This window comes from Cyanistes caeruleus, chromosome 2 (assembly GCF_971803275.1).
Source record: "Cyanistes caeruleus chromosome 2, bCyaCae1.hap1.1, whole genome shotgun sequence".
Taxonomy (NCBI): domain Eukaryota; kingdom Metazoa; phylum Chordata; class Aves; order Passeriformes; family Paridae; genus Cyanistes; species Cyanistes caeruleus.
In genome coordinates, this window is record NC_141702.1 from 43,190,491 (window position 1) to 43,204,382 (window position 13,892).

Genomic DNA, 13,892 nt, shown 5'->3' on the forward strand with positions numbered 1-13,892 from the left:
AAGTTGCGATGGAACAAGAACTGAAAGTATTAAGCTGAGTTAGAATTAATTTAAAATTCTTAAAAGTTAAAGCAGTTAATAGAAGTTTCTTTAGATACATAAATTGAGAAGGAAGAAATCCTTCTGTTGTATGGGGTGGGAGGTTTTGAATTAGAGAGAGCCTTTTGTTCAAAAGTTAAATAAATACCTTTGTACACTTCTCAGTAAGAAAAATAACAGTGTGGGGACAGCGACAGGATGATGAATGGAAACGAGGTTATGAACATGACTACGGTCATGGTGGAAATTCAAGACAGAAACAAATTCCAAGTAAATAAAGGTGTGAAATTGCAGTGTACCAGCTGCATGTGGTTACTGCCTACATACCAGTTCTTTCCCTACTGTAAAGTTACTTGCACTAGCTTTCTCATAAATGTTTTATACATGTGATGTACATGGCTCTTCCTTGTCTTAGAGCTGAAGTGCAAATCTTTGAGAAATAGTGTTCTGTAGCTTTTTTCAAGTTACTTTGTGTTATGTTAAACTTTAAAAAAAAATCCCTGTAATGCTGTAGAGTTTGCTTTTTTACATAAAATATTAAGGAGAACATTCTCATCTCAAGAAGTTGCTGTTTCCACTGTGTATGTCCTGGAGCTCGTTGAACTTTGCTGTGAATAGATTTAGCTCACCGGAAAAACAAAAATCTATCTCTGTTTCCTCTTCCTCTTATCCTCCCCCCTTCTTTTTAAACTGAGTTTGTTTCCTGTCAGATTAGAGAGTTAAATTGGCTTATGGGGAGGACCAAAAGAAGTGCCAGATTTGGTGCAAGATAAGCGTCTAGGAGCAGGAACAAACCCCTTGAAGGGTCAGCAGGAACAGTGTTGAGGTGTTTTGCAAGTGCCCAGTGTCTTCAAATCCTGTGTTAGTGCAGCAGAGCTGCCCATTGCCCTTGGAGGGGCTGTTGTTCAGGGTAGTGAATTTTTTGTTTGCTTTAGTATGCTGCCTGCAAAAATACATCATCTTCACAAGTTTCCTATAATGAACTTTTGGTCAATAGCAAAAGTCCGTATAGCAGGACTTGTATCATGCAACTGATACTATTCTGCATGGGTTTTGACCTAATGCAGGGAAGAGCACTACTATGCATCCAGTGTAAATTGTTTTACTTCTGGGTCCACTCACCGAGTACCCTTGCTTTACTCAATGGTTGATGGCTCTTGATGAAACTGTACGAGGTTGTCTTGGAGAGATTGATTTTCTTACAATCTTTATTGTGGTTGAGCTTTAGAATATGCTTTCCTTCATGCCTGGATTTAATTGTAGATAATTTTGGAGGAAAAACAGTTTTCTTACTTTGGGAAACTCGGCATACTGGTGGCGTCTGGTCATTGTACTAAGCAATCAATCAATCACTAGATAAAAAGGGGCAGAAATGAGAGATACAGAAAATAAATGAGGTAAGCAGAATGCCACCAAATAACTTTTCCCCCTCGTCCCTCTAAAGTATTTAATGTCCTCTGCAACAGCAGTTGTTCACAGCCCTGAGTAGAAATGGCAAAGTTGTGACGAGGCACTTACTCCCCACACTTACTAAAAGCAATGCACACATATCTGAGGCAATCGGGCCCCTGTAATGATCCTTAATTCCAAACTTCCTTTCTTTTGTAGAGCCTGGTGAAAGCTGTAAGCACTCCCTGACACTGCCCAGGAATTGGTGCATTTCTTTGGGGACCATTTTGCTAATACAGTTTATACTTGTTCAGTTTTGATTTTGGTTTTGCAGTAGGAAATGCTTTTCACAAACTTGTGATCATGAAGTTTTTTATTCATACTTGTTGTTGCCAACATTACTACAAGATTGACAGCATTTTGGACCAAGCTGTTGCTTGTAACAGAGATGTGTGAGATTTTACATTAGGATATCTATTTAAAAAAAATACAAAAATAAACAAATAACCAAAAAACCCAAACACAAGAAACCCACCATAAGTGGTCCTGTCAAATTAAAAAAGAGAAAAAAAAAAAAACAACCTGCACTCTGAAACCACTGTAGTGACTGCTGGTAAAAATAACAGTAAAGTCTCTGACAGCTGAAAGAGAGAAAGGAGGAAAAGCATGTTGCTTTTAAATTTTTCTCTTTGTTTGTTGGCAGTGTGCCCATACACCCCATTCAGGGCTCTAGAAATGGTTCAGTGACTTGAAACTCTGGCTGCTTTTAATTGTGTCAGTTTTATTTGTTTAAGTAATGTGAGGAAAATACTGAGCTAAGTCTCTTAACATTAAATTATCAACTTTACAGACATTTTTTTTCCAACTCTTTAGACAAGTTAAGAGGGATTCAGGTTTTAGATTTGTTTTGCTGGTTTCCAAATGCCATTTTTTCACAATGGCTTTGAATTGTTGCTGCACCCTCAGAGAATCTCACCATGAGCTGTACATTTGCACAGTAAGTCAGACAGCACCAAATCCATCTTTAACATTGAAAAGCTGTTGAGATCTGTTCAAGGAGAGAACTGTGCAAGTCATTTGAAGTGGGGATTTTTTGACATTTTTTGTTGTTAAAAGTGCTCGAAAAAAACATGCAAAAAATGTACACCTGCATAACGTGATTAATGAAAGCATGATTGTTGCTGTACTTAGGCTTTTAAATATGTTTAAAAAATCTCTTGTAAATAGGGTGCTTTGTTTAGAAACCAAGTTCTGTTGTTAACAGTGAAATGAGAGAAATAAAAGCATTCTGGAATACTAATAATGCTCTGCTTTAAGTTATGTTTTAAGCAAGTATTTATTTTGAGGTAAAGTAGAAGACAATGTTATGTGTAGCAGCATTTTTTAGCATTTTTTAATAATGATGGAACTCAGGAAAAAATGCATAGCTCTTATCGAAACTTAACTGTATCTTCATTAAGTTGTGATTAAACAAGTAGACAAGCATCCATGCTGTGTTCAGTATTGCAGGAAAAAAGGGCTTATGCCTTTGAGGTTCTGGTTATTAGCACCCATCTGTGTTGTACTGATTGTCTAGTTTTGGAACATTCAACTGTGTGCTAATTTTGAGACAGAATACACCTTATTCAATTCTTTCCTTTCATCAAGATTTCCCTGGTGGCCACTGAAGAGATGTGGATGGACCTAGAGAAGGACTCATGCCACAGGCAGTGTCTCTTATTTCATTTGAGGGGTGGCAGAGTCTTCTTTTGGTGTATTCTGAACTTGGATGTTTGATGTTGTCACATCATTGTGACAAAGATCCCCTTATTGCTATACAGGCTTTTCAAAGTGGAGGGCTTGCTTGAAATGATACTGCCTTCCTGAGTGGTTTGTTTAATTGGTTTGTGTACAATTACTGTCCTCCAGTTGCATTAGTAACAATATTTGCATATTTATTTTTTCATGCCTTAAATTTTCAATTTTTTCAAAAATCCAAGGTTATGATTTAGGGAACAGATATTATATATTTCTTCTTTCCTTTGTTACACAGTGCTCCCATGCTCTTCCCCCCACCTTTTAAATACTGCTCAACCTTCAGCCTATAAAATCAGCAATTTGTCTCCTGTTTCACACTGTTAGATTTGTGTGGGAGAGCCAAGCCTACTAGAACTGCACAACTGGATAAGCAAAGCCAGCCTTTGTCCTAATGAGTGAAGATGTGTTCTTGGTTACTTTTGGCTGCTGGAAAAATTCTAAGCACCTGAGCCACTCAGACCAGCAGTGGTAGTGTCTTGTGTTGGGTACACTGAGAACTTGGGGTTTCAGGAAGCTGAGGCATATATGCTTTCACATTATTTCATTAAAATAAATATTCCAAATTATTTTATAATTCAGTCTATTAGTGCTGTGAAAAATAGACTTTGCAGTGTCATCCCTCTTCAGAAAATCAGGGAGAAGTTAAGTGACACGGGTCCCCCAAGGTAGCTCTGCTGCAGAACCAGGAGCTGTAATCCTGTTCTTCAGTCTCACCAGCACTGGGTTAGGATATCAGAATCACAGTAAAGCCTAGGTTGGAAAGCTCCTCTTAATTTCATCTGGTTGAACATCTGACTGAAGCAGGGCCTTGGATTGGGTTATTTATTCAGTGCCCTGGTAAGATGAATCTTAACTATTTCCAGCAAAGAGAACAATTACTTTGGCCTTCTCTGTTTAATTTTTTTTATAGTGAGCAGTTTTTCCTTGTGCCTGAAACTAGTTTGCTCTGTAGCAGCTCAGGGGGAACTGTTCCTGCCCTTGGTCCTGTTCTCTGTGCATCCTTGTGAAGAAATCAGCTCCCTGTCTGTGAGCTGACTATGAACTGTGTAGGTGTCAGTTCTTGTGCTCTGCTAAAACAGAGTCTTGGTGCTGCAGACCTCCCATGAATGGTTACAGGGAGCCCATGTCAGGGATTGCCATCTGATTTCTACATGTTCCTAGTTGCACTTGTCGAGTAGCAGATACGAGTTGTGTGTCACTTGGCCTTCTTTGACATGTGACTGATTTGGGATGGCACCTGCGGTAAAGATTTCCTTCTTGAGTCTGTGGTTCAGCCAAGTGAATGCTAGAGAATGGATTAAGAATTAGTCAGGATACACTTTTTTCTCTTTCCTCTGAGGAATCCATGAGCAAAAGAAGAAAATTTGGGTTGTAACTCTCCTGAAAGACCTCTAATTGTATGTAAATTGAGGTATTTTGTAATATTCTTTGTGAGTCCAACTGATCTCATTCATCTACCATGCAATTTCTAAAATAAAAGTATACTGCAGCCACTTTATCTCCACCACCCCCAAAAGCCTGCCTGTCATGTAACAAAATGATCGTTTTATTTAAGAGTTTGATTAATCTGATTTCTTCTGGAATGCTTACTTAATTGTACATCATATGTTTGGAATCTTGATGAAAATTTTCATTGTGTCAGAATCAGTGGAAAGCTCCTGTTGACTTCAGCTTGTCCAAGATTTTTCTACTGCAGTGTAGTACTAAAAAAATTATCAGTATGTATTTCACTTTCTGTGATGATGAAAATTTCCTTTTCTGTGAATGAAAGTACATACATAAATCATGCTAAGTAGATAACATTTTTGGTGTACACAACAGAAATTCAGCAGCTCACTAGGGATATTTGAACTGCCCATGTCAGCAGACTTTGTTCAGAGTTGCCTTCCTTGTGCCTCTCATGCTTGCTGTATCTTTGATTCATTTTCAGAGCAGCAGACCCAGATACAGAGAATGCAAATCATTATAACTTTGATCATAAATTAATTTGCTCTGAAGTGAACATTTGCTCTCTTTTCAGAGATTTTCACTTCCTGAGACTTGTTAAGAATTTTTAAAGCTTTCAAGAATATAGCATTTATTCTGCTTCATCTATGGCATTCATCACGGAAAAGGAAAATGTTATTCCAGTTTTGCTGATACTGAAAATAGGTTCTTTTTATTTGTTTAGTGTTGAATGGGGTTTTCAGTGTATCCAGGACTATAATTTGTAGTATCACCTGCTACAGCTCACGCAGAGGAAACTGTTACGCAATGTGTGTGTTGTAGGATGGCAGATGGGGTAATTTGTCCTGTTGATTATAAATGTAAATACTGTTTTTAAGGCAATGGTAACCAAGAGTATTTTTCCTATTTACAGAGCAAGCTTTACATGGAAGGATTTAGAAGCCTAAAAGAAGGAGAACCTGTGGAATTTACTTTTAAGAAATCTTCCAAAGGCCTTGAATCAATACGGGTAACAGGCCCTGGTGGGAGCCCCTGTTTAGGAAGTGAAAGACGACCCAAAGGGAAGACAGTACAAAAAAGAAAACCAAAGGGAGATAGGTAATTACCTTACTTTGCTATTCTCCCCTTTTTTTCCTTTGCAAGTTTTTCTTGAAATTATGTTTTCAGCATTTATTTGTTTGTGAAAGGAAACCCTTCTATGCAAATTTGGCTTTTACATGTAGCTTAGTAATTTAATTAAAGCTGTATCTATACAACTACATCAATCACCCACTGATTAGTTTTACTTGAGAAGGTTTTATTAAATTAGAGGGAGCCTGCAGAGGAATATAATATAATTTTGAAGATATTGCTATTAGACTGGAGAGAGAGGTCAGTCTGAATACAGGTGAAATAATGTGATGTTTAGGTGAGAACTGTGCGTGCTAAACAGACTATCATGTGCAGTGGGGTTTTAAACTGCATCAGTAGTTTAATATAAAAAAATGTAGGTGCTGCAGTAAGGGTTGAGATGTATATCATTTGATTAATTATATTTTACTTACTGAAAAGACTATAAGGCGTTTCCAAAGGTTGTAATTCCTGATGGTCTGAGGAACTGTTGTAATAATACTTCACAAATTTCAGGTTAATTTTGATTGCTGCATTTCTCTCTACACATGTGCAGCATGAGTCCTCTTCACTACAAAGCTACCTGCACCTATTTCAGCAAGAACAGCCTTCTTGCTAGAAAGCTTATTCATTTATTTAGGTGAATTCACCCTTTTTTCCTCATGCTATTGCCCAGCCCAGTAGCTATAGTGACTGAGGCCAAGGGGAATACATACTTTATGAGGATTCCAGTAAAGAACATCTAAACAGCCAGGTTTTGCTGGCAGTAGTTAATGTATGGCATGACTGAGAGGTGATGGCTCTCTTCCATTGCACATTCTGAAGCAAAGAATAGCTTAGGAAAGGTAGGGTCACCTGGAAAGGAGACGTAGCCCAGGTTTGAGATATTTGGGATCAGAAACCCTTACTAGCTACAGATGAGCTCCACTTGTCCTCTGTTAAAAGGCTCTTTATTTTTGTCCCTCACACCTTTTTCTTTTTTAATTTTTTTTTTAGTTAAGGACTAGAGACATGATATTAGTCCCTCTTTCACCTTCTTTGTAAAAGCTAAGGGCCATAAACAAAATTTATTGCTGCTGTAACAGATCAGAGTCTATAACCACAACAAGGAGAGACTTTGTAAGCTGGACAAAGCTTTCTTTTTGATTGCTCTCCATATCTGGCCTTGTAGAATCATGTTTCAAGCAATAGCTGGTTTTGGTTTTTTGGGGGGTTTTTGGTTGGTTGGTTGGGTTTTTTTTTATTTTGCCATAGGCTTTCAGTATTATTCTGATTTAAATTATTGCTTTTTCCATGAATTGTAATTGCTAATCTGTTTAGGGTGTTAGCATTACCACTGTTCTTGATGTCTCATACTTAGGCAGCAAATAAAGGCCACAGTCATGCTGGTGTGATCCTGTTGACCTATTTGTTGCACGTGTATATGAAGGAAGACAGTCCTTGCTTCAAAAACCTTGAAATTTAAATGATCTGGTTGTAAGCAGTCAGGGAAGACTGCATATTGAAAGAGGCAGGGATTTGAACAATCTGTAGTGCACAGGGTAGGAGATGCAGGGGGAAGCAGTACTTTGCAAGTGCAATTCATCTCATCCTAGGGAAGCCTTTAAAATGTTGGGGTTGAATCTTGCCTTGCTCCTCTTCAGGGACTACAAAGGGATCCTAGCTCCAATCCTGTAGATGTTTCCCTTGTAAGTCTCTAAAATGAACTGCTTTCAGTCATGTTTTTTCATAGCTGAAGCATAGAAAAAATTGAATAGATATACCCTGAAAAACAGTGCGGGGGGGGCTGATCTATGAGACAGTGTACTCTCTAATGTTCACTTGCCTTTAAAAAAACGGGAAATTCAAAATTAATTTGAATTAATTTGAATGTGAAAATGTGGGCAAAAACATCTACCCACTTCTGTCTCAGAATTCTTACACTTAAGTCATAAGACACCAAAAAAGGCTGAAATTTGAAATGTTTGAAGTAGCATTGACATTATCACTCAGTGAAAAGCAGTGTCTTTGCTTGAAGAAAAATTAGTTTTGAACGCCTAGTCAATAAAAAAGGTGCACCTCCAACATGTCTAGTGAAAAGTTTCTTGAAGATTGCTGTTGTACTGTGAGAACTGCCTCCATTTACAAAAGCCAATTCCAACTTCTCATGTTCATCTCTTTTTATATTACCAATATAAGAGTGTGAGAGCCCAGCCTCAGTGAACCTTTTTGTCTGGATCCCATTTGAATGGATTCTGTTTCTCTAATTACTGAGAGGAGTTAGAGATAGCAAAGATGGGGAGAAGAAAAGGGAAAAGAGCCATATGTGCAGATAGGGAGGAAAAAAAAGTCATGACCCTAAAGTTACCAATGTTGGTGAATTTTGTGAGGCTTCCATGGTAGACTCAGGGTCCCTGTAATTTGCAGTACTGTTGCTGTGGGGACCTTGCTCCATGATATTTCCCCTTTGGCATTACTGTGGGCCACATTGGTTTTCTAACATTAGTGGGACTTCTGTAATTGTCACCAAGTGGCCACTTGGTCATTCTGTCTCAGCGTGTTGGCACACTGACATGTGAGGAGGGGAATATTTGGGGCCCATGTGGAATGAAGCTGTGGCTCTGAGCAGCCTGCAGGCTTCAGGTTCTCTGACCTTACTTTAATCTATTGCAATACATGTATGCACTTTTTCACAGTATTTAGAGAAACCTGGGCTAGAGGGGAGGTTTCTAAATGAAGCTCAGGTGTGATATTCATCTGACATGTTCTGAGTTCAGAAGTGGTGTTTTATGGCAGAGATGCACAGTGGAGGGGCTGGTCTCTTCCTACCTGGCTAAACCAGGGGATGAATTTGTGAGGAGTTGCATTGGAACCAGCTGCAGCTTGCTTTGTAGGAGCTCTTAACACATGCCAAACACTGTGCTTTGCTCAGTTCTGGCAGTGAGCTGACACAAAAGTATGCTAGGCTGCTCTCTAGGAATGACCGTGGGGATCTCATGAGGAAAGGACAAAGTGCTCTGAAATCACACTTAATCAAGTACTTAGTAACTTGTAGACAAGTCTGTGATTTAGAGTAGAAGAAATGAAATCAGAACCTAACCCACCATCTCAGAGTAAAGCTGAGGAAAAAGGGAGGAAGGAAAAAATTACGCTGCCTTCTTTCTATTTTTTTGAACAAGCCCTCCCAGTATTTCTATGTTGCCTAAAATGAAACCAGGTAAAGGACTATTTTATGAGTTGTAATTATTTATATAGATGGGAGAATATTCTTTAGTGCAGTGTACATTTAAATGACTTAACCAACAGACCTTTGAGAATATATTAATAAAGGCACATGATGCTCACAGGACTAGAAGCTAGAGTTATCTTTGGGACCTAAAAGTATTACCCAGTATCTGTAAATATTCCTGCTAGGAGCTCAAACTTGGATACTTTTTCAGCAGTGTCTGTTACTCTGTATTTGCTTAGCTTGGCACTTGCTTCATCTAGAGTGTTTTGGGGGAGATGGGGCGGTTGGCACCTTTTTTTTTTTTTTTTTTTTTCCTTTTCTGGTTTTGAAATCTTCATACCAAAATGGAAGCAATAAAATAAAGCAAGAAGAAAGGAACAAGGAAGAAATAATTGAGTACAACTCCATCTCCCAGTTCTAATTTATTTCATTTCAGTTTTGTGATACCTTCTGTGAACATCACACTTGTGGCTGGGGAACTTTCTAGTACAGGTGACCTATGTCAGTAGATTTATATTTAAACATATTATATTTATGTAATAAATAAACACTACATTGTGAGATTGGAGTCTGACATGGAACATTTCACTGTCTTGGTTTATAAGGCAGCCAGCCCTGCAAGTAAACAATGAGGGAGGGATTTGGGAGCTGCTTAAAATGATGGAGCTCAACGAGCCATCCATTGCCACTGGACAAATGGTGATGCTGAATTACACCCTGGGATATGACTGGTGAAACAACCATGTATTTGTAGCTCAGTTGGCTAAACAGTGATGAGCACTGCAGCATAGATACAACACTTTGAAGACTTTTTTTCCAGGGTAGATAAATATGATAGAGGAACAATTAGAAAATAAGTGTTTTTGTGTTAAGATGTTATAAATGGTGTTCACCAGTAACTCTTGAATGTGACCAAAACCATAACTTTCAGATGAGGAAAAACATAGTTCTAAACCACCCACGGGGTGGAAATACATCCACTTAGGGAAGGGGGGATTATAATTAAATAATATAATTCTTCCCTGATGAACTGTCACTTAAAACTTCATTGTGTCTGAGTCAGACAGAAAATGGTCTTAATATCTGAAGACATTCTGTGGATGATCTGAAGTCAGACTATATTAAGAAAATCTTAAAGGTCTTTAAAAGCTTGTGATCTGCACAAACAGCCACTAAGCTGGTAGGATGCAGGAAGGGATGACACATGGTGGCATATCATGGAGGACATTTGAATTAAAATTACTGGACTAGGAGAGCTAGTTTAGGACAGCAAAGTTACATGATACTAAGTTACTTCAAACTTGGTATTGTATCAATTCCATCTCTACTGATTGAATCACACTCAAGGGTATAATCTAACTTTCATAGAAAAGCCTCCTACAGTTTGAACGAGCAGATTTTTGTGAAGGAAATAAGAATAATGGGAGTGGTATGGGCTGGGAGGAGAGCCCTGAGCTAGTACCAAACGTGGCAGAATCACATAAAACCCATGCTTAGCAGACAGGTGGGGAAAGCCTGTCAGTCCCTTCTCCTGGGGGTTAGCAAGGCCAGGCTGTTTGTCACCATGCACAGCTACAACAAAGGGATACATCCGCTTTGGGCAGGTCCTGAACAGCACTGGGCTGAAAAGGGGAACAGGCAAAGTGAGTCATCCAACCAGGGAAATGGATGGCAAGTTCAGGGAGTTGTAGCCTTTGGCACAAAATGGTGTTAGCATGTTACTGTCAGTGAAATTTTCCTCCTCCTCTTCAATGCAGACTGCATTCACAGTTCTGCCATTTTCTAAAGAGGAAGCTGACACACAAGAAATGAAAAAATTGCATGGTTTACACCAGTTTCTTATAAGTACAGCCTTGCAAAAGGACCTTAGTTGAGGGTGGTGTTTCAGCAATTAGACCATGAACACCTCTTCCCTGACACTCTTTCACCTGGTATTAGATGGCAAGAATCTCTTCATTCCAATTTTCATTCTTGCTTTTCCCATTTTTCCGGCACAGGGCATTTTCTTGACTGTTTGCTCTTTCCCTGCATCATAATGATTTTGTTGGGTGTTATGTTGCTTTTTCCAGTGATGTCTGAGACAACCTTTTAAACTTGGGATGGAAAGATAACCATCATTTTGTTCTCTTATGTGAAAATTGCCGTGTGAAATGATGTCCCTCTGGCCTACTGTCATCTTCCCAACAAGGGCAGATTTTTAAGGAGAGACTGTAACAAATAGGGAGGTATAGCTTTCTATCTCTGGCAGTAGTGGTTTAAGCATTCCTTCAGTATCAACTGCTAATCTGCAGTAGATGAAGTGTTAAGTACCTGATTTTGCTGGATGCAACTTGATTTTGGATCCTCAAGCAAAGCTTGATATTATTTGTGCAGAGTTTTATAGAGATAACAATTTGCATGTTTAGACAATAGGCTAGAATGGGGATAAACACCACTGAGTTTTGCTTCCTTACATAATTTTAGGATTGATATTTGCTGACGGTGCCATAATAAGCCACTAAACTGGCGTGAACTGCTTGTAACAGGAAGAGGGTAACTTTAAAAAAATAGCTGCTGCTTGGTGCTGTGGATTGGAGGCTTGAAGGCTGGCTTGAGATGGATCTCTAGGGCAGGAGGTTAATCTTTGCTCATCTTTGTGCAGACCCGTCCAAGTCTTAAGTCAGAAGCCTCTGAAAAGTGTTACTGCATATATTCATTAGACAGCCCTTGTTAAAATCTACATCATCTTTCTGTGTTTAAAGGGAGCTCAGCAGTCACAGCCTTCATGCATAACAAACACACAGTGTGCTTCCAGGATTTGGTCTGTCCAGTCTGATAAGAACAGAACCAGATCTTCAAGAACAAGTATTTTTGGCATGAAAAAATAAAAAGAAAGTGGCTTAAGGGAGAAAAGAGAAAACAACTGCCACTGCCTGGTGTGTATAGTTCCCAATACCTATGGACCACACACTATGTGTCATGATTTCTTCTCTGGCACAGGTAATCATTCTCTACACCAGTATTCCTGAAATGTAGAACTCATGTAGAACTATGGGAAAGTGTTCCAGAGTGAGAGCAGAAGCAGGAAGACCTCTGGCTAGGCTAGCTTCTACCCCCAGATCCAGTATACAGCACTGGGGAGCTGCCTTTCTCAAAAGATACTGGATTTCTCATCCATAATTCTGTAGCTCATACAGTCAGGAGCCAGGATGCAGAGCTGAAAGATGAGTTCTTGCATGTTGGAGCAAAGTGTAGAAATGCTTACAGTTGTGCATAACAGCATGTATAATATTTGAATATAAGGTTTTGTCTTTCAGAAGACATGGAAGAAATCTCATTCAAAATTCTAAATGGAGAGAACATGGTTAGATTTGCAAAGCCAAGTGGCCATAGTAGATGCAGGTTACAAAGCTTAATTTGACCTAAGGTCAGTTAGGTATTTTGGGGTACCCTGGCACACTGTAATGTGCTGGGTGGTTATACAAGCAATTCCTTATTCATTGGATAGGCCATTTTCTGGTTTCAGACAATTTAACTACCAGATTCGTCACAAGACTGCTTAAAGTGAGATCTCTTCAGATCCTCCATTGCTGGTGAACTTGCATGACTGTGCAGTGTTTCCACCTGCTCATTTGGGTGCAAGCAGCAATTGGGCTTTGCACTTAGGTCTACAAGTCATCAAAACATGCAAAAATACGTGCTGCATTTCCATCATGGGTCTTCTGGTGGGGCTTTTCATGTGCTTCAAGTAAATGCAAATATCTGTGCCAAGGGAAGAGCTGGGAACACGGTAGCCATGATACCACTAAGCAATACCCAAGCATGATTTTCATCATTGCAAGCTTGTTTCAAGAACAGAGTAGAGCCTGGAAAAAGTTTTTTGGTATCTGTTTGTATGCATGTACAGTTAAGAAGAGAGAGGCCCCAAATTTTTCACAGTATTTATAATAAGAAATCCAAATTTGATGCTAAAGTAAGTAGATTCAATTCTGAAAATGTACCAGGAACAGATGAAGTGAGTAGGAAGGTGTCGTTTTTATGCAGCCTCATGTAGAGTAAAGCTGTCCCTGCACAGCAGATGGGTTTCTTAAGTACATACACTGTTTTTGGAATGCAGAATATTTTCTTTAATCGGATGTCTTCTCTAGGCCTCATGTTTTCTGACTATTCATCAAGGGGTGAGCTCTCTCTCACTTACAGTAAATTCTCAGCATATATTCAGGCCTTTGCCTGCACTGATATACCTAATGATCCCACTGCATTCTTACCTGTACTAATGACTGCACATATCAGAAGGAATTTGGAAGCACAAAGCAATTGAGAACGTTGCTCAATTTACACATTATGCATAAAGCCAATAAAGTAATATGTTAAAAGTAGCTCAGTAAATAATTGTCAAAAAATCATTCTGCTTGTAAAACATCTTCCTGATATAACTGGCATTTGCTTCTTTAATTCAAATTTGTTTCTCAGTGTTTAATTTCTTACTACTATACTATTTTCAAGTACACAAAAATAAACAAAAAAGTGCATACATTTTCAGGGGCCAAATTAGTGAATACTTAATCTTGTGCTTTGAAAATAATGGGGAACAGAGCATTATTTGAAGATATTTTCCTGATTGCAAAAATTTCTGTTTTAAGTTGATACTGATCCTGTCTACAGACTCTGCTGCTTTCTGCTCACGTGACATGCTACGGCTGTCAATGAACATGGAACGGACCTGCTCACAGGATAAGCTACCTTCTAAAAAGGTGCAGTCTGCCTGTGCTGTATTTTGTGACAAAAATATTCAGTGTAATTAAATAATGAAACCCATAATCTCCTGTTTTAGGAAAACAATTGCATTTTCTTGTTTTTTTGTTTTTTTTTTTTGAATATATGTTGGACTCCAGCATCACCTAGCAAGTATATTCAAAACATG

At 38.7% G+C, this 13,892-nt stretch overlaps 1 protein-coding gene across 6 annotated transcripts in view; it reads left to right on the top strand.

Annotated features, from left to right (window-relative positions):
- Positions 1 to 13,892, top strand: part of LIN28B (lin-28 RNA binding posttranscriptional regulator B) — a 99,012-nt gene that overhangs the window by 51,361 nt on the left and 33,759 nt on the right. For all 6 annotated transcript variants that reach the window (XM_086876669.1, XM_086876670.1, XM_086876675.1 and 3 more), the window contains one exon: positions 5,585 to 5,769. In XM_086876669.1, the coding sequence (XP_086732795.1) occupies positions 5,585 to 5,769 (185 nt within the window). The remainder of the gene's footprint in view (positions 1 to 5,584; positions 5,770 to 13,892) is intronic.